This window comes from Lampris incognitus, chromosome 17 (genome assembly GCF_029633865.1).
Source record: "Lampris incognitus isolate fLamInc1 chromosome 17, fLamInc1.hap2, whole genome shotgun sequence".
Taxonomy (NCBI): Eukaryota; Metazoa; Chordata; class Actinopteri; order Lampriformes; family Lampridae; genus Lampris; species Lampris incognitus.
In genome coordinates, this window is record NC_079227.1 from 36,295,487 (window position 1) to 36,321,455 (window position 25,969).

The 25,969-nt window shown below is 42.8% G+C and overlaps 1 protein-coding gene across 1 annotated transcript in view; it reads right to left on the reverse strand.

Annotated features, from left to right (window-relative positions):
• Nucleotides 1-25,544, reverse strand: part of plce1 (phospholipase C, epsilon 1) — a 157,677-nt gene extending 132,133 nt beyond the window's left edge. Inside the window, exon 1 of the mRNA XM_056296770.1 lies at nt 25,296-25,544. Within this exon, the coding sequence (XP_056152745.1) occupies nt 25,296-25,544 (249 nt within the window). The remainder of the gene's footprint in view (nt 1-25,295) is intronic.
• Nucleotides 25,545-25,969: the final 425 nt, after the last annotated feature.

Consider the following 25,969-nt stretch of genomic DNA (forward strand, 5'->3'; position numbering starts at 1 on the left):
TGCATCTGTATTTATTCAACTGTGTCTGGAGTGTGTTGTATATGTGTGTGTGTATACATGGTTTCTGCAGATGCATCTACAGTGCATGTGTGCTCGGTGTAGGTGTGCACAAGTGTGCTCGGTGTAGGTGTGCATGTGTGCACTAGGTAGTCTCCTCTGTGCAGGTGTGCATGTGTGCACAACAGTGTGCTGTGTAGGTGGGCACTATGTAGTGTGCTGTGTGTAGGTGTGCAAGTGTGCGCTATGTACTGTGCTGTGTGCAGGTGTGCGCTATGTAGTGTGCTGTGTGTAGGTGTGCATGTGTGCACTATGTAATGTGCTGTGTGTAGGTGTGCGCTATGTAGTCTGCTCTGTGTAGGTGTGCACTATGTAGTGTGAGGTGTGCATGTGTGTGCTATGTAGTGTGCTGTGTGCTGCTAATCAGGCCCAGCTCATGTGCTGGCTGCTACCTATCTGCATATCCAACAACCATTAGCGTTGTTTGGACTGGAGAAGCCTTGTGTCTGAGTACTGCGTCTGATAACGAGGCACACGAGGAGAAAAGACATGCGCTCGCTCACTCTCTCTCTCACACACACACACACACACACACACACACACACACACGGAGTTATGAAAATAAGGAAGAATTCCCAGGTCAAGCAGTATCTCTTATTTAAACACTGTGAGGTGAAATAAGGGAGTTGAGAAAATGTATTTCAACATAATAGCGGCTGCACACTCAACACAAAGCACACACAATCACACACACACGTTTACAGTGACACAAACCGGCCAGGCTTACATTATCTCTATGCTTACATGCATGTGCTCATCTGAACCCTGAACTACACCAGAGATGTGGTTGCCAGGGTGTTTAAGAGTGGGAGAAACATTCACTTCACATTAGGCATTTTGAACTAAGTTTTGCTACTGATGTTCATACATTGTTGAAATACTATGCAACGCTAACATGATGCAATGCATGCTGGGTGTCAGTTTCAAGAAAAAATAATAATAATTATAATTAAAAAAAAAAATATATATATATATATATATATATATATACATATAAACTGTAAACTTTTTTTATATGATCTCAGGCAACTTTATATTAAGTTCACCTATGAGGTACTGGGTGTGATCCTGTTGCCTCCAGAACAAGCTGGCTTCTTCGTGGCATGGATTCACACGGTGCAGGACACATTCCTTAGGGATTTAGGTCCATCCTGACTCCACAGCATTAAGCAGCAGCTGTAGGTTTGTTGGTCTGAGGTTCACGCTGCCAACCTCCTGTTCTACGCCAAGGGTGCTGCGGACTTTTCAGGCCACTGGAGTGCTGGGCATCCAGGAAGCGTAGCGGGGATCGCCAGTTCGAATCCCCGCGTTACCTCTGGCTTGGTCGGGTGTCCCTACAGACACAATTGGCCGTGTCTGCGGGTGGGAAGCCGGATGTGGGTATGTGTCCTGGTCGTTACACTAGCGCCTCCTCTGGTCAGTTTGAGTCGCCTGTTCAGGGGAGAGGGGGAACATAGCGTGATCCTCCCACGCGCTACGTCCCCCTGGTGAAACTCCTCACTGTCAGGTGAAAAGAAGCCGCTGGCGACTCCACATGTCTCGGAGGAAGAATGTGGTAGTCTGCAGCCCTCCTCGGATCGGCAGAGGGGGTGGAGCAGCGGCCGGGATGGCTCGGAAGAGTGGGGTAGTTGGCCAAGTACAATTGGGGAGAAAAGGAGGGGGTTCCCAATAAATAAATGAATGGATAAAATAAAATAAAATGATGCGTGCTTTGTGCATGGCTTGTGATGGCCTGGCAGCCTGTCCAGGGTGTCTCCCCACCTGCCGCCCAATGACTGCTGGGATAGGCTCCAGCATCCCGCGACCCCGATCGGGATAAGTGGCTTGGATAATAGATGGACATGTGCTTTGTGGAATGGCGTATTTTCCTGCCGAAAGCAGCAATAGGAAACTGGGTAGGAAAGCCGTACAGGGATGTTTGGACACACCGCTGTTGTAATCACAGTGGTTATTTCAGTGTTCGTGGTCTTCCTGTCAGCTTGACGAGTCCATTCTCCTCTGCTCTCATAAACCAGGTGGTTTTGTCCACAGCCAATATTTTATTTTATATATTGGCCGACATTTTTTTTTTGCTGTTTACACTTTTCTCTGTAAACTCTAGAGAGTATAGTTCATGAATATCCCAGAGGGTCAGCAGCTTCTGAGATGCTGCAACCTCCACATCTAATTCCAGTCATTTAGATCAGTGGTTCTCAAAGTGGGGTCTGCAAAATTATTTTTTTTTACAAATTAAAAAATTGTGCTGCATCATTAAAAAGTGCATAACTACAGATGGGAACCACTTGTACCAATAAAACAAGCACATTGTGTCCATTCCTCCCAGTTTATCAATACGAAACAGGTCTGAAGAATCTAGGCTGGAAGGTTTTGCATCTGAGTACAAATGGCAGTAAGCATATGTTTATTCGGTGTTATGATTATGAGGGGGGTCCTTGGAAAATTTTCTCCCCTGTGGCCCCAAAAACTCTGAGAACTCCTGATTTAGATGACACATCCTCCCCATGCTGACAACTAAACCTTTTGAACGTGTTTTAATGCCTTGTTTTTTTGTTTCTTTGGATTTCCCCCCCTTTTTCTCCCAAGTTGTATCCAGCCAATTACCCCACTCTTCTGAGTCATGCCGGTCGCTGCTCCACCCCCTCTGCCGATCCGGGGAGGGCTGCAGACTACCACATGCCTCCTCCCATACATGTGGAGTCACCAGCAGCTTCTTTTCACCTGACACTGAGGAGTTTCACCAGGGGGACGTAGCATGTGGGAGGATCACGCTATTCACCCCAGTCCCCCCCCCGAAGAGGTGCCCCGACCGTCCAGAGGAGGACACATACCCACATCTGGCTCCCAACCCGCAGACATGGCCAATTGCGTCTGTAGGGATGCCCAACCAAGTCGGAGGTAACATGGAGATTTGAACTGGCGAACCCCATGTTGGTAGGCAACAGAATAGACCACTACACTATCCAGATGCCCTCTGTGTCTAAATGCTTTATATAGATGCAGCCACATGCTTTGCCTTGAATGTTTACATTGAGTGGCAGACATACCTAATAAAACGGCCACTGTGTGTGTGTGTGTTTGTGTGTGTAAAATCATTCCCCATACCTGGATTTCTTTCCAAAACAATTCAGTAATTTTACCAAATTGTTCACAAAATTAAAGAAAAATGTGAAATCTCGGACGCCGTCGGTATACGAGTCACATCTCTTCCCGGGTCCTGTGTGGCTCAGTGAGTATAACGTGTAATGCCAGCAGTAGCTCTCAATTCTGCTTCCCTGGCTTGCCACCAAAAAAGAGGAAGGTTTTAATTAAAAAAAAATAAAAAACAAAAAAGAAGAAGCAAAAGAATGTCCGTTCATCCTTGTTCTACCCAGTAATTTAACCCTTCACTGCTTAATAGTACCTAAACAGCTCCCGCAGGTGTTTTTGTGGGTTTTGACTTGGAATCCTTTTTATACAAGGTTTTTAGAATCCACTGAGCAACATAGACTAGATTATATTAAAATGCCAATGTGATGTCCCGCTCCATCAGCACCAGATCACCACACAACCCATTATCCTTATCGCTCTTCTGAGAATGCACAGCCATATTCCTAGAAATCCCACAACTGTCTGCTCGGTGGTTCCGGCCTTCGTGGCTCTTATTTACAGAGGGGAATCATAAGAACCTCACGACTCGGTTTCAAACGGCAACGGCCGAGGTCAGCCCTGCCTAAATCATCACTTCTCACTCTGCAGCTCTGGAGTCAGACAATACAGCAAAATGTTCCCACTATTCAACTATTCTCCCGAGGGGAAAGCTGCAGAGACGTCTGAACTTGCACCCTCTTAACAATGGCTGCTGGTGGTCCATTTCATTTATGGAACAGCGCTTTTGCTTCCTGTCGAGTGCAATAAAAATGCAAATATAAGTGACAACAAATGGTTGAATGAACAAACATCAGTTCATTAATCAAGTAGGTGTGTGATCCTACCTCTTCATGTGTATTTTTTTTAAATGTCAGACAGCACAGAAAGAGGTATAGAGGAATCCCAACTCAGAGCTGTATCGGAGATTCTCCGTCAATAACAGCAGAAGCTTTCAGAAGACCAACATTTCACTGAAAGAACTTGCAAGTCATGATCTAGCAAACGGCCATGGTGGCGCAGCGGTTAGCGCGGTAGCCTCACAGCAAGAAGGTCCTGGGTTCGAGCCCCGGGGTAGTCCAACCTTGGGGGTCATCTCGGGTCGTCCTCTGTGTGGAGTTTGCACGTCCTCCCCGTGTCCGCGTGGGTTTCCTCCGGGTGCTCCGGTTTCCTCCCACAGTCCAAAGACATGTAGGTCAGGTGAATCGGCCATACTAAATTGTCCCTAGGTGTGAATGTGAGACACCCTGGACAGACTGGCAGCTTGTCCAGGGTGTCTCCCCGCCTGCCACCCACTGACTGCTGGGATAGGCTCCAGCATCCCGTGACCGTAACTTGGATAAGCAGCTTGGATAATGGATGGTTGGATGGATGGATCTAGCAAACGAGCTGATATGCATCAAACCATTCCACGTGAAGGTTCTGTTTGTTTTGAACCCAACAGTATGGCTTCTCTTATTTGTAGAAGACCAGTGGAAACAGATGAAGAAGGGAGACTTCTATGGTGACAATTGTACGTACAAACGATTTGCCATTTTCCCCACTCCAGTAACTAAAAAGGCTACCTTTGCTTCATTACAGCGGGGTGACAAAGTGCTTAGAGCCTCCATGACAACACGCGTCTGTGCTACTCAGCGTTCTCCAGACGAGACGTTAAAATCTACCAAGCACAGGGTTGCTTCTGCCCTGCACATGAAACCAGGATTGACCTGTACTTCCCTGCAGAGGTTATGACAGTACCGGAAAAACAGGCTGCCCCTTCATTTGCATGAGCTGATATGGCACCTTAGCCGGAGGACAGAGTCCGCTCATATTTGCATCTTTGTTGGATAATGACCGCTTTCATATTGCGAGGAAAAGACCTCACACACAGTTGGTTGTGTTCAATGACATATTGAGTTAGGGAAGCCTCACCTTAACGTTGATTCACTCCCAATATAAAAGAAACTGAGCAGCTAGAATCAAATTCAGCATTGGTAAGCCCCCGAGTAAAAACATCCCTAAAACACTGAATAAACAGAAGATACAGAGAGCCAGCAGCTGCCCATGAAGAGGTCTGTCAGCCAGACGTGCACAATGAAGACCTCACAGATCACAGAAGGCTGAACCAGTTCATCTGGACGCAACGTTTATTGAGAGAAACGTTTCATCATCATCTAAGTGACCTCTTCAGTCTCAACTGACTGCAGATGTACTCTTAGCACACACCCCCCCCGTTTCAGGGATGGATGTTCCCTCTCCACGTAGATGGCCTCTTTGACTCCCTGTTCAAACCATCGTTTCTCCCTATCAAGGATGGTCAAATCCTCATCCTTGAAAGAGTGGTCACTGGCCTGTAGATGGTGTAGACTGTGGAGCCCTGGCCTGACGTGTTAGCTCTCCTGTGGTGTGCCATCCTCTTGGCCAACCTCACAGACTTTATTGGGAAATACTTGTATGAAAAGAAAACATAAACAAATCTTAATTAAATTAAGAGGTTTCATTCAATAGCAGCAAATATTTCATCCTAGATCAAGACGCCACTGTCCTCCTCAATGGTCCTTCACCTCCACATCGAATCATCTTTTAAGAATTTAAAATCTGACCATCCAATTCTCAAAGTGAACCAACGTACAATAGCAATAACAAACGGACTCCTTTTCAGATCCATACTTTTAGAGACGCTCAAATCTGGGTTTCAACCCAGTTTGGGATTGCAGGAAGAAACAAAAAAAAAACACACAAACAAACAAACAAAAAACAACAACTGATGTAGACTGATGACGAGGGCATCCGGAATGAGGAGTACAAGAAGAGAAGGACAAAGGAGGGGAAAAGGTCATGAGAATGAGGTATAAAGAGCAACCACAGGATCGACTGGAGGAGAAGAAAGAGATGTAACACTGTAGGAAGAGCAGGAGGAGGAGAGGAGGATACTAAAGACGGAGAGAAGACCACGTTAAAGAACATCTAACCCAGTTATCAGCCGTGCGTCACCACTTTCTCATCTGTGAAAAATGCTCAGAATAAGGACTTTGTGAGAGCGGGGAGTCTTTTAGAGAACAATACAAGGCGGAGTAGTTGTTGGGAATCAGATCATCTCTCTAAACACCAAGGCCGGTAGCATTTACACCTGTTTGTGTGCATAAAATGTCTGCAGATGAAAGCACATGGCCGCGTAAGCGTCCTGAGCTGCACGTCAATGGCAGAGCTGAACCAGCAGGAGCACAAAGTTTGGCAGATTACAAGAAATGCAGTTTCATCACATTTTAACAACAGAAATGTGAAGATTTCACCCTGGACTGACGTCTTTCACTGAAATGAAGCCAGCGGTTTTTCCCTCAAAGAAAAACTTCTTAGAGAGGGAGGTCAGAAAGAGAGAGAAGAAAGCGTGGGTGAGAACGTGGGAGAATGGACTGGACAATGATGCGGAGGAGATGAAGGAGGAGAGGGAGAAAGAGGAAGGAAAGGAGAGAACAGAGGAGGAGGAGGAGGAGGAGGAGGAGGAGGGTGAATCGGGTCATAATCCCCTGTTGAATTTCACAAGAGGCTGTTTGACCAGAGATCCAACAGCCAGGCCACCGCTCCAGCACTGCTGCGACACCTTTAACGAGCTCAGGCTTTAATTGGCTGTGTATGTATGTGTGTGTGTGTGTGTGTGTTCACCAAGTTCAGTATTTACACAGAGAAAGTGAGTGAAGGAGTCAGACGGAGACAGAGGTCTCAGAGCCCTGAAAAACCCAGAGGGAAAACAAACAGGAAATTTTGAACATGACAAACTCTGCATGTCAAGTCCAAATAAACAGGGAGGCTGAACCCGGACTGACGGAGGGCATCATGGAACGCATGAGAGCTATTGGTGTTTTAAGAGCAGTGCCACACTGATGGAGCATGAAGTTACATGTTCAAGACCTGCCTCGTACTTACGGCTCATCACAAAGACCTAACAAGCAACAAGGAGAGAGAGAGAGCGAGAGAGAGAGAGAAACAGAGAGGAGAGACAGAGAGAGACAGAGCGAGACAGACAAACAGAAAGAGCGAGCAAGAGAGAGACAGAGAGAGAGAAAGAGAGAAACAAACAGAGACAGGGAGATAGACAGACATAAATAAAGCCATTTGCATTTGAATTTGAATTTGAGACAGAGAGAGAGAGAGAGAGAGAGAGCGACAGAGAGACAGAGAGCGAGAGATAGAGCTAGAGACAAAGAGAGAGAGGGAGAGACAGACAAACAGATAAATAAAGCCATTTACATTTGCATTTGAATTTAAGACAGAGCGAGAGAGCGGCTGAGAGAGAGAAAGAGAGAGCGGCTGAGAGCGAGAAAGAGAGAGCGGCTGAGAGATAGCGAGATATAGAGAGGATGTGTGTGGCATAGAACATACAAGAGGGTTAAGAACAAGAGTGTAAATGAGCACAAGAGGGAAAACAGCAGACAGACAGTGATGGGGGACATAGAAGAATAGAGTGCCGGACAACAAGAGTCAAAAACAGAGCAAAGTTTATGGGAGGGCAACAGCAGAGCGAAAACAGAAGACAAAAATACGAAAGATGAATGGATGAGAGAAACGGACAGAGTGAGGGGAAAGTAAAGCAGAGAGAGAGAGAGAGAGAGAGAGAGAGAGAGAGAAAGAGAGAGAGCGAGGGGTCGGCGTGAAGGCCGCACAACCTGAAACCCATTATGAAGGGAACCCTTTGGGAGCGCTGCGCTGCACTACGCTGGCTGACTAACAGTTCTCATGATGTCATGGCAAGGCGGTACATTCTCCTACATAACCGCACGAAGCCCCGATCCGCCCGCTGATAAGGCTGATAAAATGTTTTTCTCTGGTGGTAGTCTGTCAGACTTCTGATACAGCTCTGCTTCATACCAACGCAGTTTCCTTTCCTTTTATTGAGAATTACACATAAAAGCAGACACAAGGTAGTTTTTTTTTTTTATTGACATCCCTGTGTTCTTACTTTGTAATTAATCTCCGTGTTGTTACTTTCTAATTCATCCATGTGTTCTTACTTTGTAATTAATCTCCGTGTTGTTACTTTCTAATTCATCCATGTGTTGTTACTTTGTGATTCATCCCCGTGTTGTTACTTTCTAATTCATCCCCGTGTTGTTACTTTCTAATTCATCCATGTGTTGTTACTTCGTGATTCATCCCGTGTTGTTACTTTGTAATTCATCCCTGTGTTGTTACTTTATAATTCATCTCTGTGTTGTTACTTTGTGATTCATCCCTGTGTTGTTACTTTGTAATTCATCCCCATGTTGTTACTTTGTAATTCATCCCTGTGTTGTTACTTTATAATTCATCTCTGTGTTGTTACTTTGTAATTCATCCCTGTGTTGTTACTTTGTAATTCATCCCGGTGTTGTTACTTTGTAACTAGTCCCCGTGTTGTTACTTTGTAATTCATCATAAGGTTTCCTGTGACATGTGAGGCTGCCACTACTGCTACAGCATTACTGTTACTAGACAGTAGCAGCTAAAGCTAAAACCCCCACGCCTGTAGTGGCACATATGTGGCATCACAACTTTGGCTTGGCAGCCAAGAGCAGAACGGCTGTATCAACTCAGTTTGTCTCAACAGATTACTATCTCTGTTTAAGAGCAATAAACAAGTCATTATTTCTTAACCGCAACAAATCCCTTCACCAGTGAAAATCATCAAAAGCAACGTAGTGTCTTGCTTGCCCAAAAAAGAAGGAAAACACAATGAATGGCAGAAATGCTCGTTCTTAATGTACTTATTATGAAGCGAAAGCATTTAAGAGCAGCACGACCTCTATCAAATGGTGGTAAATGGGTTTACTTACAGTGGCGCAGGAAAAGTTGATATATTGGAGAGAATGGAGGAAAACAACCAAGGTCTAATCCGTCTCAGTCAGTGTACACTTACACAAGGCAGAGCAGGCGCTTGAGAAAAAGAGCATGAGAGAGAGAGAGCGAGCGAGAGAGAGAGTGAGAGAGAGAGACCATAGGCGAGACAGAGAGAGAGGGAAATCTACATCAATAGAATGAGAGCAGGGTGTTGGAGAAAGTCAGAAAGACAAAGAGAGAGAGAGAGAGAGAGAGAGAGAGAGAGAGAGAGAGAGAGAGAGAGAGAGAGAGAGAGAGAGAGAGAGAGAGAGAGCGCGAGTAGAGGGCACCCCATATTAGGTTATGAGGCAACTAGTCCAGTGCAACCCAGCAGCGAGGGAGGACAACTTTATCAGATGGACTGCAGGGAAGCACACTTTACACAATGACAGAGGAGACACGAGTATATACGGTTCCAATCGATCCTCCTCCAGCGGCCTGTTCAATGTGTAAACAACGTCCACATTCCCGGCAAGACAACGGCAAAACTCAAGCAAGGCTTTGTCACGTCCAATCCGGGGGGGGTCCGACTGTTCGGCTGCTGTTTTAAAGCAAACATCACTCACTTTGGCCATAATTGAAAAAGCAATCCAAATTTCCACCATGGCCAATCAATTCTAAGTATGTTATCCCATCAGCATGAGGAAGGGCTAATGTAGCCATGAAACGATGCAAGAGATGGCACTCAGTAGAGTCCAACGGAAGGATAAAACAGGAACAGAAAACGGGGAACACTGCTTTTCAACGGTTACAGTGAATTAACCTGTGTATTATACTGTTAGAAGTACAATCTGAGAGCACAATGTAGGCATGCCACCCATCCATCCATTATCCAAACCGCTTAGGGCGCAATTAGACAATGTAATTATAAATACATAAAAACTGCAGTTAAAACTGATTAAAAAAAAATCCCAAAAGCCGCAGGGTGTCTGACAGATGTGCAACAGCTGGATTTTGTTGGATGGAGTAGAACAGGTTGCAATATAAGGGCATATGTACTTTTTTTTGTAATGCCAAGAGAACACAAATTTGACCAAGTCTCATTGCAATTCTAAAGTTATCCGAGTATGTTTGACTGGCAATAAAAGTTTGACAGAAATCAGAGAGATACGTTTTGTATTGTTATGGAAATGTAGTGCCCTTATACTTCTTTTCTACACCTTAACCTGAATAGTCCAATAATTGATTCCAAATCAACTATAAAGGTCCCATTGTGTTCAACCAGGACCAAGTTTAAGCTTAGTTTTTTTACAAGGACAAGAACAGGATTAGAAGATTAAACCTCAGAGACTGAAACACATCCACTTCATCCCCATTATTAGCGTTGTTGTCGGCCAGCGTTTCCATGCCAGCCTCCAATTAGAGACTCTTGAGGTTTTCTGTTGTAATAAGCAAGCTCACATCATATTCATTTACACATTCTCTGCTGATACATAAGCCCGTTTCAACTAGTAAATGAAAGATACAGCGAAAACTGATTCGCAAAAGATGTCATCAATGAGAAAATCATGGTAATAATTGAATAGGAGAGCAAGCTGCAACACACATGCAATGTTTTAGCTAGCAAAAATCCACTCTAATTCTGTATTTCTCGTCCAACAATTCAGGAATCAGGAATATTTGTCATTTCATTTCATGCACCTGCACACATGAAATGAAACGAACTATAGTTTCCCCCGGCCCACAGCAGTGCAACACAAAGATAAAAACACACATCCAAACTACAGTGGTGCTGATCTTTGCCACATGAGCAAAAAAAAAATTAATTAGGTGGCTTATACCAACCAGGCAGTCTAAAGGCAGCCTTACATTCACCCATAAAGGCAGCAAAGAGAAGGTTTGTGATGGAAACAGCTTCGCCCGATGTGCAAAAAAAAGCTCATTTTGTCAGCGTTATTGAGGAGGAAAATCACACTGGAAGGAGGAGATGGTCTGAGACCACTGAACATGCTGAGGCAGGAGGAAGATGAATTTGCTGTGTTCATTCACTTAATGCGAGAGACGGAAGAACTACCGGATCCCGGCACCGGAAACGCGTAACAGGTAAATGACTCACAGCTCTTGTTTGGTCCACGTAGCCAGTATAGCCTCGAAGCACAGTTATATTTTTGGGGAGCTGACCATAGCCTACGGTAGAGCCCTGTGGTCAATTCGACACAGAACCATAAATCAGAAGTTATTTGTTTGGACCCGGAGAAAAGCATTTGGAATCATTACATAGCAGTACCTAATCTGCTTGGCAATGGGCTCATTTACTTATGTCGACCATACAAAGGCATTAAAATAAAATTGAGACTGATATAGTATCTGCACACTTTTAAAGTCCAGATGAGAAGAAAAATGCCTCTTTAACCCTTTTATATCAAATCCCCAGTCATATTGTGCACATATTTAACAAATATGCCAAAAAAAGAAAATACAAAAAAAACAATTTCTTTGTATTTTAATATCAAAATCCAATCATGTTTTCTTCCTGTAAAATAAAACCTGATGCATGCTTACATAAACTTGAACCAGCCAATTTCAACCAATAATATGACGTCCACCTATCAATCAATCTGCAACTTCTAGCGGTGGCACAGGCCCAAGAGTCATTAGTTAGCCAGCTAACAACATGCCCTCTTTTCAATGTTCTATTTCAATGTTCAAACCGACTTCCTCCCAACTTCATGTCCTGCCTGTCCATCCTGTTTCACTCGCAAATACATCACGATTATGGAAATCAGATACTCTCGAAATGCCATTTCAGCTGGACTTTAAAGTACACATTTACCGCAAAGCGGAAAAAATATTTCCACGGCAAAAAACAAAAACAAAACAAAAAGCAAAAAAACAACTAGACAGTATACACTATTGTTGCGTTTTATTGACTATGAATATAGAAGCATTTTTGGTGCAAATAAGCTGAAAACAGGCCTCTTGTTAATTAACAAAACTAAAACTATGGGGGTAGATCCAGTCAAGTGAAAACAATAGCATCAAATACACATAAGAGGACACTATAGAGACAGGTCAAAAGTTGACAATCTTAACCAAACGTAAGTGTATTGGGAAGATGGCGGCGCGAATTCACGTTTGCAGCGGCCTCACCCAGTACCGGTGTGGGAAGATGGCGGTGCAAATTCACGTTTGCGGCGGCCTCACCCAGTTCCATCCATGCAGTATCTTTGTCCACATCTGCATCTAAGGTTTGTCATCGTTTGATGGCTGGGACAGCTGACGCTGGATCAGCTGGGGGAGCTTGGTCTGCTGCGTCCTGTGGACCCAAGGACCACAGCCCTGTCCGGAGCTACGCCCAAGGAGGCAATACTGAGGGCAGTCTAACAGGACGAGGAAGCAGGGCAGGCTAAGCTAACTGTTAGCCCATGCAGACCGACAGTTCCAATAACATCGAGGGTGGTCTGGCAGCAGCCTCGCCTAGCGTTGACTGTGGCGTTTTTGGTATCGTCGTGTGGAGTGCGGGGAGGTGTGTCGACGGTGTCTGGCTGGGAGAGCTGGCATTGGATCGACTGAGTGAGCCTGGTCTGCTGCGTCCTGTGGGCCCCAGGACCACGGCCCCTGCCTGCAGCTGCGCCCGAAGAAGAAACACAGAGGGTGGTCTGACAGGATGCAGAAGCGGGGCAGGCTAAGCTAACTGCTAGCCCATGCAGACCGGCAGTTCCAACAGTCATCCTGGCTGGCGTTTGTTCCCTTGGACAGTGATTTTGTGTTTACTTTTTTGTTTAGTTTGGATATATGTGTTAGTTTGGATATGTAGTTTGTAGTTTTTGGATATAGGTGTTTTTGTCTTTGTGTTGCACTGCTGTGGGCTGGGGGAAACGATATTTCGTTTCATTTCATGTGCGCAGGTGAATGACATGAAATGACAAATAAATGTTCCCGATTCCTGAATTTTCTCATGTTGTATTTTTAACTTCAGAACAAAATTAAAAAGAAAAAGAAAAACAGCCATACTGGTGTTCTGGTTTTGGATTCTAAATCGGATGCGAGATGGTGGAATGATACACAGATCTTCTCCCAGTCCCACTGCCCCCTGGCGGTCTGGTGTAAACTATTTGGTGCTGATGCATTGTACGCTACTTGCAACAATTGTCGGGCTTTTGTGGAATATAAAACAAAACAAAACAAACGAAAATAGATATGCACTCATTTGTTCTGCCCCAGAATAAATATAATGCCGCCATTCAAAAAAATCCCAGACATTTTAAAACACTTTTAGACCTTGAATTAATAAAAAAAAGAGAAAGTCAAGACGTTTTAAGACTTTTTAAGGATCTGCAGGAGCCTTGTCATAGCAGCTTTAAGAAAAAAAATAAAATAAAACAAGGCCCAGTAGGCTGCTTCTCTCATCAGTGACATGTCACACATTTTAAATAAACAGAAACATGCTCATTCAACCTAGGTGAAAACCTATTTTTATTTTTAATCGAATACAGCGAGTCCCATTGAATCCACCTAATTGAGTGGAAACATTAGTCAAAGTGGCCTTCAAAACAAAGCACGCAGATGGCCAGGCCTCGGTCTCCGTTTTGCATGTTTTTGATCCATGCTGGGCTCATGAGCTCAGCCTCCAGAGTCAGTAATGAAGACTCACATCACATCGAACTCCACTCCGCATTATGAGACATGAAGACAACCCTGCTCAACAAGAGTCTCAATATTGATATTGTGTTCAGTTATCCACACCTCGCCCTCCTAATCATGGTTAATTTTCAAGTGTAAAGCACAAACATTTTTCTTGAATGATAAATGTGTAAATAAAGGAAATATGTATGGATTAATCTATTTACATATGGTCTTATGACAGTCACGCTGGCCATGGATGCCTACTGCATATCTTGTATGTTTAATATATCAAGATTTGGTTGTGTAAGTTCCAAAGGGTGCGGGAGCGGGGCAGGCTAAGCTAACTGTTAGCCCGTGCAGACTGGCAGTTCCGATAACACCGAGGGTGGTCTGGCAGAGGCCTCGCCTAGCCCTGACTGTTTTTGGTGTCATCGTGTTGAGTGCGTGGAGATGTGTCGAAGGTGTCTGGCTGGGAGAGCTGCCATTGGATCGGCTGAGGGAGCTTGGTCTGCTGCGTCCTGTGGGCCCAAGGACCACAGCCCTGAAACATTGAGGGAAGTCTGACAGGATGCGGAAGCAGGGCAGGTTAAGCTAACTGCTAGCCCATGCAGACCGGCAGTTCCAACAGCCATCCTGGCTGGTGTTCATTCCCTTGGACAGTGAATTTTTTTTTTTGTGGTTTAGTTTGGATATATGTATTAGTTTAGATGTTTTATTTCTTTATTTTATTTTTATTTTATTACTTTATTGATCCCCGTGGGGAAATTCTTCCTCTGCATTTAACCCATCTTAGCTGTGTAGCTAGGAGCAGTGGGCAGCTGCCGTGCAGCACCCAGGGACCAACTCCAGTTCTTCTTGACATGCCTCGGTCAGGGGCACAGACAGGAGTATTAACCCTAACATGCATGTCTTTTTGATGGTGGGGGAAACCGGAGCACCCGGAGAAAATCCACGCAGACATGGGGAGAACATGCAAACTCCACACAGAAAGTACCTGGGATTACCCCCCCCCCAAGGTTGGACAACCCCAGGGTTCGAACCTAGGACCTTCTTGCTGTGAGGCGACAGTGCTAACCACTGCGCCACCGTGCCGCTCGTGCCGTTTTAGTTAGTATGTGTGTTCTTGAAGTTCTTGTAGTTTTTGGATGGGTTTTTGTCTTTGTGTTGCACTGCTGTGGGCTAGGAGAAACGCCAAATAAAGTGTCCCTGATTCTTGACCTTGTGTAAGTTACTCTAGTGTCTTCACTGGGTTCAAGGAAACAATAATGTATTGGCCTTTTTTACACTTCTTACACGGTCAAAGAAAAAAGTAAATTTGAATTGAAACATCGCTAAGTTCTGCATAATCACCGTTTCCATCAAAATCACAAAACAATTCAAAAATGTGTTGCGTGGAAGTTTTTTAACGTGAAAACCTTGCAGAGAAAAGAGCTCGGTGGCATGTGCTTATGTAAAAACAGACAGTTTCCCAGAAGCCCCCCCCCCCAACCTAAACTGAATGGTTGGCAGGCTCAAGGAATGTAGACATGGACCTACAGTCACGTATGAGAAGATACAGAGCAGTTCTCAATGTGTATGTGTGTCCTCTGCTGAGGATCAGCACATGCAGCCTCATCTGAATGAGAGCCCTGCCACCTCATGGATACTTACATGAGAACAGGAAGCTTGATACTAAGATAAGCACAAGTTTCCTGTGTTTTCTTCTCAGCTTACTAGTCAATGGATAGCATTTTACAATTGGGTGTGTGTGTGTGGGGGGGGGGGGGTCACTTGTGATTACTGTAACTTCCAAGAGAGCAAATAAAGGGTCGAATTCCTGGCTATGATAGAACTATCAGGATGTTTTGGTTTGAAATATGTATCCAAGGCTGGATTACCGACCGGGAAAAGTGGGTTAAGAGCCCCAAGGCCCCGGACCCCAAAGGCCCAAGGTGTGCCATGTGTCAGTTGGTTTGCCATAAAGCCAACGAATTTGGTTGAACTACACCAATTCTGCCAAGAAAAGCAGTCAAATATTCAACCTGAGTTTTGCCAGAAGCTTGTTGATACAAAAATGGCTGATTGGGCATCCGGGTGGTGTGGCGGCCTATTCCACTGCCTACCAACATAGGGACCTGCTGGTTCGAATCCCTGTGTTACCTCTGGCTTGGTCGGGCATCCCTACAGACACAATTGGCCGTGTCTGTGGGTGGGAAGCCAGATGTGGGTTTGTGTCCTGGTTGCTGCACTAGCGCCTCCTCTGGTTGGCTGGGGCGCCTGGTCGGGGGGGGGGGGGGACTGGAGTGATAGTGTGATCCTCCCACATGCTACATCCCCCTGGTGAAACTCCTCAGTGTCAGGTGAAAAGAAGCGGCGGATGACTCCACATGTATCGGAGGAGGCATGTGGTAGTCTGCAGCCCTCCCCGGATCAGCAGGGGGGGTGGAGCAGCGACCAGGACGGCCCAGCAGAGTGGGGTAAATGGCCAAGTACAATTGGGGAGAAAAAAAAAAAGGGGGGGGGGGCAGCTGATCGAGGTGAAAGGGCGAAGGGACATGCAACAAAACATTAGGTGTGCTGTATCAATCAATCAATCAATCAATCAATCAAGTATGACTATTTATGACCCAGCAGGACAATTTAGTATGTCCGATTCACCTGACCTACATGTCTTTGGACTGCGAGAGGAAACTGGAGCACCCGGAGGAAACCAACACAGCCACGGGGAGAACATGCCAACTCCACGATGACCCCCAAGGGTGGACAACCCTGGGGCTCGAACCCAGGACCTTTTTGCTGTGAGGCAAACACGCTAACCACCGCACCACCCATTGTGACCGCAGATTTTATTATTTTCCAAATATCTCGTGTTGTGTTGGCGGGTGAGGTAGCTTTCGAGTAGTCTACAGATGCCCCGCTGGTGCCCTGAAGCCCCAAACTTAAAACTTATAATCCAAGGAGTATCGTATTCATTTAACTGACACCTTTCATAAAACGTGGCAACTGAATCAGTGTTAGACCCACCAAATCCACAAGATTTACTCCAAATGAAACAGAGTCGGCAGTGCCACTGGATCTGGACCTTATCCACTCACAAACAAACAGACAGACAAACAAACACGGTTGAACCTGAGTTTTAGTTAGCAATGTTGTACTATCTGTTGACAAAGGTCTTCAGCTAGCTTGTTCCATCTGCTTGTTAGACGCAATAACTTCATGTCTTCAGTCTCACCACTACACCTGCCACATTGGTGTACACATGGCTACTGTGTTAAAGGCATGAAATATCATCTAGGAAAATTGCAACTCAGCAGTAACCATGAATAGGAACAGCAACAAATGGGTCCCTCATTTAGATATTCACGATCTAGCCATTTTCTTAAACATGCAAGGGAATGAAAATATTAAAGAAAAAGAAGTGACAGGATGTAACAGCATATCCATCCATCCATTATCCGAACTGCTTATCCTGCTCTCAGCGTTGGGGGGTTGTTGGAGCCCATCCCAGCAGTCACTGGGCGGCAGGCGGGGAGACACCCTGGTCAGGCCACCAGTCCATCACAGGGCCGAGAGTGAGACACACACACACACCCATTCATACCTAGGAACAATTTAGTACGGCCGAGTCACCTGAACTACATGTCTTTGGACTGTGGGAGGAAACTGGAGCACCCGGAGGAAACCGACGCAGACACGGGGAGAACATGCAAACTCCACACAGACGACGACCCGGGATGACCCACCAAGGTTGGACTACTCCAGGGCTCGAACCCAGGACCTTCTTGCTGTGAGGCGCCTGCGCTAACCACTGCGCCACCATGCTGCCCAGAATAATCTTACACAAGTTAATTCAAAAGGTTCCTAATATCGTATGGGTTCATAGAAGAAAAAAAACAAAACAAAAAACCTGTGGAATAAATGGATGAAGTGTTGATTTGAGTGTTTTTCAATAGAATCTGGCAAGGAAAGACCTGATTTACATTCATTCCTGTGATCCTGCTATAATTGTGAGGTGTGTGTGTGTGTGCGTATATATATATATAACACCGAGTAAGAAATCCTCCTTCTGTTGAGAAGTCTGTTCCTTGGAAGAAAAACACCCTGGAGCTTGATCCCAAATCTGACAGCTCCGAGCAAAATGTAACATTATATTTATACCAAAAAATAAAAAACAATGATTTTTGGTTCCTGAATAATTATTGTTTTAGGCCATCAAAATGTTACACTTCAAACTTCACCCTAAATCCATTTGCGTTCCATAATCACGTCCACTAGATGGCGATAGAGGGCTAACATTCACAAAGTGGCTACCAAGCCCAGAAAATGCTCACTACTCATACTCTTAAGCTCTCTGGTTCTTGTTGAAAACGCTTCTGGGGTGATTTGTGAATACTGGGAATGGTTTAGTGATGCGTTTGACAGCTGCTGACAGGAAATAAAATGCAACTGATGCAGAAACAATCAGTAAGATGAAAGACTTTTTTCTACTTTTTTTGTGAGGGGGGGGCATCTTCGGATCCTTTTTGGAGACGACCATAGAAATCAATTCATCAGTACATAAGGGAGGTAATGGGCAACTTTTACGATACGATTAGGTCTTTGGCAGCGTTCAGTAACAGAAAAAAACAAACATTAATTCGATCCAACGCTGGGATACTGTGGTTTGATTGTCCTCTATTAGTCAAACACAATTCCCATAAACACAGTAGGGAGGGAAGTTAATAGGGTATCTGCAATGAATTGACATTGCATCATGGGCCTGGTGCAATAAATGCGTGACACATGCAGTAAGTATGCAGAGTGTTATGACGAGATGATATGTCGGATGTAGCTGATGAAACCAGGAGAAGTCAGCAATAAAAGGAAAGGAGGACAGTTTGTCGTGACAAACCAGTACCTGTTGGACACTAAATGTGAATGTGCGCATGCTCTAAAACACGTGCGGTTTTTATGAAGAATATTCTTGCCTGTGTGTGAGTATAGTACTTCACAGCAGGTTGAGAATCGTTAGTCACACTTTCATGCATGTATGTTGCAATATGTGCAAATGTGCCATAAGTGCAAATGTGCGAGAATTCATAAATACAACAGGATAAGTCTGTGTAGACTCATGTTATTCACTGAGGAATACACTGGACTTGTCCCTGCATATTTGAAAACGCTCCCCCATTCATCCCACTGGCTCCTCCAGGTGTGATATCATGTGGGGAAATCCAGCTTTTATTTCATGGGGAAGCCACTCCTTTTGGCGAATGAGGACACCAGCCAATGATGCGGCAGTAAAAACTATATTTCAGTGGTTCTCATAGCCGACCCATTCACATGCAGAGGGTAGGACCAATTCACCTACTTCTTCATTCACCAAGGGCTTCTCCACAATATAAGACCTAAAAAACGCCAACTGGGTGAGTGGCGAAATACTTCAAATCTACAGTGACGATTCAGTGTGCGTTCTTCCTTTGCGTTGATGTGTCAGAGGAATAGTTAAAAAGACAAATATATCAGTTTTTCCATGTGAATAAGAGTAAATGGATGCTCAAAATGTCAAAGATCTCCATGGATGTCCAGCATGTCATGGTTAGAAGGTCAAATATATGGAACAGGACGAAGGCGAAGGTGAAGCATACCCCCCCCCCCCGACACACACACAGACCTTTTATATATTATATATATATGTATATATACACTACCGTTCAAAAGTTTGGGATCACATTGAAATGTCCATATTTTTGAAGGAAAAGCACTGTACTTTTCAATGAAGATAACTTTAAACTAGTCTTAACTTTAAAGAAATACACTCTATACATTGCTAATGTGGTAAATGACTATTCTAGCTGCAAATGTCTGGTTTTTGGTGCAATATCTACATAGGTGTATAGAGGCCCATTTCAAGCAACTATCACTCCAGTGTTCTAATGGTACAATGTGTTTGCTCATTGGCTCAGAAGGCTAATTGATGATTAGAAAACCCTTGTGCAATCATGTTCACACATCTGAAAACAGTTTAGCTCGTTACAGAAGCTACAAAACTGACCTTCCTTTGAGCAGATTGAGTTTCTGGAGCATCACATTTGTGGGGTCAATTAAACGCTCAAAATGGCCAGAAAAAGAGAACTTTCATCTGTAACTCGACAGTCTATTCTTGTTCTTAGAAATGAAGGCTATTCCATGCGAGAAATTGCTAAGAAATTGAAGATTTCCTACACCGGTGTTTACTACTCCCTTCAGAGGACAGCACAAACAGGCTCTAACCAGAGTAGAAAAAGAAGTGGGAGGCCGCGTTGCACAACTGAGCAAGAAGATAAGTACATTAGAGTCTCTAGTTTGAGAAACAGACGCCTCACAGGTCCCCAACTGGCATCTTCATTAAATAGTACCCGCAAAACACCAGTGTCAACATCTACAGTGAAGAGGCGGCTGCGGGATTCTGGGCTTCAGGGCAGAGTGGCAAAGAAAAAGCCATATCTGAGACTGACCAATAAAAGAAAAAGATTAAGATGGGCAAAAGAACACAGACATTGGACAGATGAAGACTGGAAAAAAGTGTTGTGGACGGATGAATCCAAGTTTGAGGTGTTTGGATCACAAAGAAGAACGTTTGTGAGATGCAGAACAAATGAAAAGATGCTGGAAGAATGCCTGACGCCATCTGTTAAGCATGGTGGAGGTAATGTGATGGTCTGGGGTTGCTTTGGTGCTGGTAAGGTGGGAGATTTGTACAGGGTAAAAGGGATTCTGAATAAGGAAGGCTATCACTCCATTTTGCAACGCCATGCCATACCCAGTGAACAGCGCTTGATTGGAGCCAATTTCATCCTACAACAGGACAATGACCCTAAACACACCTCCAAATTGTGCAAGAACTATTTAGAGCAGAAGCAGGCAGCTGGTATTCTATCGGTAATGGAGTGGCCAGCGCAGTCACCAGATCTGAACCCCATTGAGCTGTTGTGGGAGCAGCTTGACCGTATGGTACGCAAGAAGTGCCCATCCAACCAATCCAACTTGTGGGAGCTGCTTCTGGAAGCGTGGGCTGCAATTTCTCCAGATTACCTCAACAAATTAACAGCTAGAATGCCAAAGGTCTGCAATGCTGTAATTGCTGCAAATGGAGGATTCTTTGACGAAAGCAAAGTTTGATGTAAAAAAAATGTTATTTCAAATACAAATCATTATTTCTAACCTTGTCAATGTCTTGACTCTATTTTCTATTCATTTCACAACATATGGTGGTGAATAAGTGTGACTTTTCATGGAAAACACAAAATTGTTTGGGTGATCCCAAACTTTTGAACGGTAGTGTATGTCAACACAAATACAGGACAAAAGATTTTAATACATAGCAGTACAGGCCTGTTTGGTGCGTCTTGCACTCATTAGCTGGTAATGTTTTTTTCACAAAGAATCATACAGTTATGTTGCCCAGCGTCACGCCCCTAATTTCGGTTGGACAGCGACCAATCAGATGGGGAAACATTCAAATTCTAACAGCCAATGGGGTAGGTACTTATGATCCACAGCAACCAATGGAGGGGTAGAAAACATTACAACTAATGGGACTGGGGTTTGTTTTGAAAAGCATTTAGGGGCCAGGGCACTGTTGAAATGGCCTACATTAAAAATATAACAAGGTAACTTGTGTGAATTATATATTGGGGTGGTGTTGGGGCACAGTTGGGAGGACAGGTAGTTAAAAAAAAAACATATTTAAAAAAACCCATATTTAAAAAACCCTAATAAATGTCATATATGTATCATCTAATTGGGGGGGGATAATAAAGACGTTTTAATTAGTAGTAGTAGTAGCATATTTGTTTATTTCGAACATTAAAAAAAATTAAAATGTATAATAAAAGAAAACGAAAGAGAAAAAAAATCAAAACAATCAAACAATATCATCATCAAACATTTGTTTTAAATCTTGGCAGTTCGAAAAGGAGTACGCAGAAGTTAAAAAAAACTTTTCTAGTCCTACCCCCTTTTTCTATTTTAGTATTTCAACAGTGAACTATGTGGTTGAAATGAAAACTCAATCATCTACCACCAGTGACCATGACATCTATGTATCTAGTAAACCATACAAAGATCCTTCAGTATTCACAAGAACAAAGCAAGTGCAGAGCAACATCAAAACAACTCTAACAAGATGTCACAACTCCATCCCATATCTATTCAACATATTATTTTTCAAGAGCCTTTTAAATTTGATTACTGACTCACATGTTTTCATTTCATCATTGCAATTATTCCATATCTTGACACCTTTGGTTTTGACACAATGATATTTTGCATTTGTCCTTACTGGGTTTTTTTTTAAATGTACATATTCCTCTCAGGTCATAATTACTTTCCTTCAACTGGAACAACCCTTGGACACTGTTGGGTACTTTATGATTTAACAATTTGTACATGATTTGAGCGGTTTTAAAGTCCACCAGATCTTTGAATTTTAGTGTTTTTAGTTTAATAAAGAGTTGGTTTGTTGGTTCTCTGCAGTTGGCTTTGTTTACTATCCTTATGGCTCTTTTTTGAATAATGAAGACTAAATCGGTGTTGGTTTTATATGTGTTCCCCCACACTTCCACGCAGTAGGTGATGTATGGAAGTATGGGGGAACAGTACAAGGTGTAAAGTGAAGCTTGATTTAGAAGATCTTTGACTTTGAATAGTATTGCAATTGATTTGGATACTTTGGCCTCGGTATAATTTATATGTGGTTTCCAACATAATTTATCGTCCACTATTACCCCAAGAAATTTAATTTCATTCACTCTTTCTATTTCTACATTGTTAATCATGAGTTTCTTGATTTAATTAATTTTACGGTTACCAAAGATTATAATTTTTGTTTTACTTAAATTCAATGTTAGTTTGTTAGCATCAAACCACGTCTTTAACTTCATCAGTTCCTTTTCCACTATATCCAGGAATTGATCCAGATTATCCCCACAGCAAAATAAATTTGTGTCATCATCAAATAAAATGGCTTTCAGAGATTCAGACACTTCACAAATATTGCTTATATACAGAATAAACAGTAATGGTCCCAACACTGAGCCCTGGGGCACCCCACATGTGACTTTCAGTAGGTGAAACTTGAAGTTTTGTAATTCAACATATCGATCTGTCTTTTAAATAGCTGGTTAACCAGGAGAGTGCGGTTCCTCTAATTCCATGATTGTAGTTTTTTTCAGTAATAATCCATGGTCTATGGTGTCAAATGCTTTTTTTTAGATCCAGAAATACCCCTATTGCATATTTTTGTTTTCTATTGCCATTGTTATTTCATCTACAAATTCTATGAATGCAAATGAAGTTGTTCTGTTTGTTCTATAACCATATTGCTGATCATACAGTGCATTATGTTTTGTGATGAAGTCATGTATTCTTGAAAAGTATATTTTTTCTAGTATTTTTGAGAACTGTGGAAGCAAGGAAACAGGTCTGTAATTTGAAAGGACGTGTCTATCACCAGACTTATAGATTGGTATAACTTTGGCTGTTTTCATTTTGTTTGGAAAAACACCGGTTTGTAGGGATTGGTTACAGATGTGAGACAAAGGTTTTGCAAAGCATTCAATGATATTTTTGACCATAAACTTGTCTATTCCATTCCAGTCAGTGGACTTCTTGTTCTTGAAACTTTTAACTGTGTCAATAATTTGTTCCCCTTATAAATATGGATTCTTTAACAGACATTTTCTTGCTTTCCAAATTATCTCTGCGACCGGTCTTTGCAATTTCCTCAGCCAAATCAGGACCAACACTGAGAAAAAAACTTATTGAACTCATTTGCAACAATGGCCATGTCATTAACAGTTGAATTATTACTAGTCAGGAAATAGTTAGGGTATCCTGCCTTCCCGCTTCCTTTTTTAATAATATAATTTAATACATTCCATGTTTGTTTAATATTGTTTTTGTTGTCCTCTGGTAATTTACTGTAATAATCCTTTTTGCTGATTCTCATAATTCTAGTTAATTTTTTTAATATATCTTATATTTTTGATCAGCTTCTATTGTTCTTTTCTTTAAAAAATATTTATATAATAATTTTTTCTTCTTACATGCACTTAGTATTCCTTTAGTTAACCATGGTTTTTCAGCATATATTTGTTTACCTACTTTCCTTACTAGTGGACAATTTTTTTCATACAGCGTTACTACAATGGACAGAAATTATTCATAGGTCTCATTTGCATCTTCTACATAAAATTTATTCCATTCTTGTTTCATTAGGTCTTCTTTAAAATAATTGCTATCATCTTGTGTTATGTGCCTTGTCATTTTGAAGGTTTTGATATCTTTCTTGGTCATGGTACAGCTCTGGATTATTGCAAAGACCGGCAGATGGTCACAAGTGTCATCTATTATTATTACACTTATAACTTTGCGGTCAATGACGTTGGTCAATATGTTGTCCATTAGGGTTGCACTGTGTGTTGTTATTCTGGTCGGTCTTGTGATTGCGGGATATAGGCTGGTACTGTACATGGAATTAATGAACTCTGAAGCTGAATTGTGATTATGTGGGTTTAACAAGTCAATGTTGAAATCCCCACAGATAAAAACCATTTTCTTGTTATTTATGTTGGTATAAAGTTCTGATAACTTTTCTCTAAAGGTATCAATGCAGAAACCAGGTTTTCTATAAATGCAGCTAATTAGTATATTTTTTGATTTCCCCATGTCTATTTCTACTGTGATACACTCCATGATATTATCCAGAACAAATTACATTTTACCAACAGAATAACTTTTGTAATTTTTATCTATGTATAATGCAACCCCCCAACCCTTTGATTGAGTTCTGTTAATGAAATAGCTTTCATATCCCATGATCTCGACCATGTCAGTTTGTCCCTCATTAAGCCAAGTTTCAGATATTGCTAGTGCTGTGAATTTTTTGTCCATTTGTCTGAAACAGTGTTGGATTTTTTGAAATGTTTGAATTAAGACTCCTACTATTGAAGTGAATTATTGATATTGATCCAGCCATATTTATATTTCTGTTAAACTTGTCTGTATAGTATTCACAGTCACTGTTTGTATTGTTGTTAAAGTTATTTTCAGAGTCAATGTCATTTTTTATGTCTTGTGATTTATGATCCATATATTTGAATGTTTTCAAGTTCCGCTTTTCGTAATCAGCAGATGAGTGACTGTTAATGTCCGAACTTGTCATGACAGATTTTAGTACATTCATTTAGTTAGTTATTGAGTTTGACCATTACCTTTTTGTGTTGTTCTCCCTTGTTGCGATATTATCCGTGGGATCATGCATCGAACTCGTCCAATTCACTGATATCCCTGATGATGTGTACTTTTGCTGCCTCTGGTGTGGATTGATCTGTTTAGCTTGATGAAAATTTTTCAGTTTGAAGTCCAAGTTGCTTGAATCCTGTTCTGATTTTTCAGTATGCAGGCTTTTCTGGCAATGTGTGCCAGAAAAGCCCGCATGGTGTGTCTTCCTCAAGCTCGGGTCCTCTACCAGAGGCCTGGGAGTTTGAGGGTCCTGTGCAGTAGTTCAGTTGTTCCTACGACTGCACTCTTCTCGACAGAGACCTCAGGTGTTGTTCCTTTTTGGTTAAATGGTTGTTGATGTAGACGTCAGTTCCCTTAAGCTTGCTTCCTTGTTTGAGGAACGCTTGCTTTTTATTTCTGTTTGTGAATCGGATGATTATTGCTGGTGTTGCGTTTTTATTTTTGCAGGGCAGGGTATGACAAGCCTCTACATCATTGCTGTTGATCGAGATACCCTTACTGTCCAAAAACTTCACATCTTGTTTCTCAAGTGACTCCCTTTCGGCCTCGGTTGCGTCGGCTCCAACCCCGGCGGTGGTGTCATCGGCTGCAGCCACCACCCCTGCGTAGGACCGGTGCCTGGTTTTTAGACCGCTGATGATCAGATCATTTACCCTGGAGTACTGCTCCAGGTCGTCTACTCGTTTTTCCAGAAAAGATATCTTTTTGTCCTTTTCCATGTTCTGTTTTTTTAGTGCTTGCACTTGTTACAAGATCCATATCTTCTTTTGCTGTGCGGCTACTGTTGATATCTCTGCCGAAAGGAAGTCGAGAGACTTCCTAATCTCTTCAACCTCCTTAGGCAGTCTGTTTTTCTTAGGCGGCATTTCCGCGTTAGCTTCATATAAACGAAACTGATTTGTTTTCAGGTTAGTTTTACATTGTAGAGGAAAATGCAGCCAATGTTTCACAGTCTTGTTCAATTCAACAGCTTAATTATAGTTACAAAGGAGATATTTTTTCCGGTGTCTACAACTGGTGGCCAATTCGTTTCTATTATTCAAGGTGGACATATCAGGTCTGCAAATAATAAAATACTTTTCTGCCAAGCACAGGTTACATCTTTTACCTCTAACTGAATGTGCACTAGTCTTTGCAAGGATTT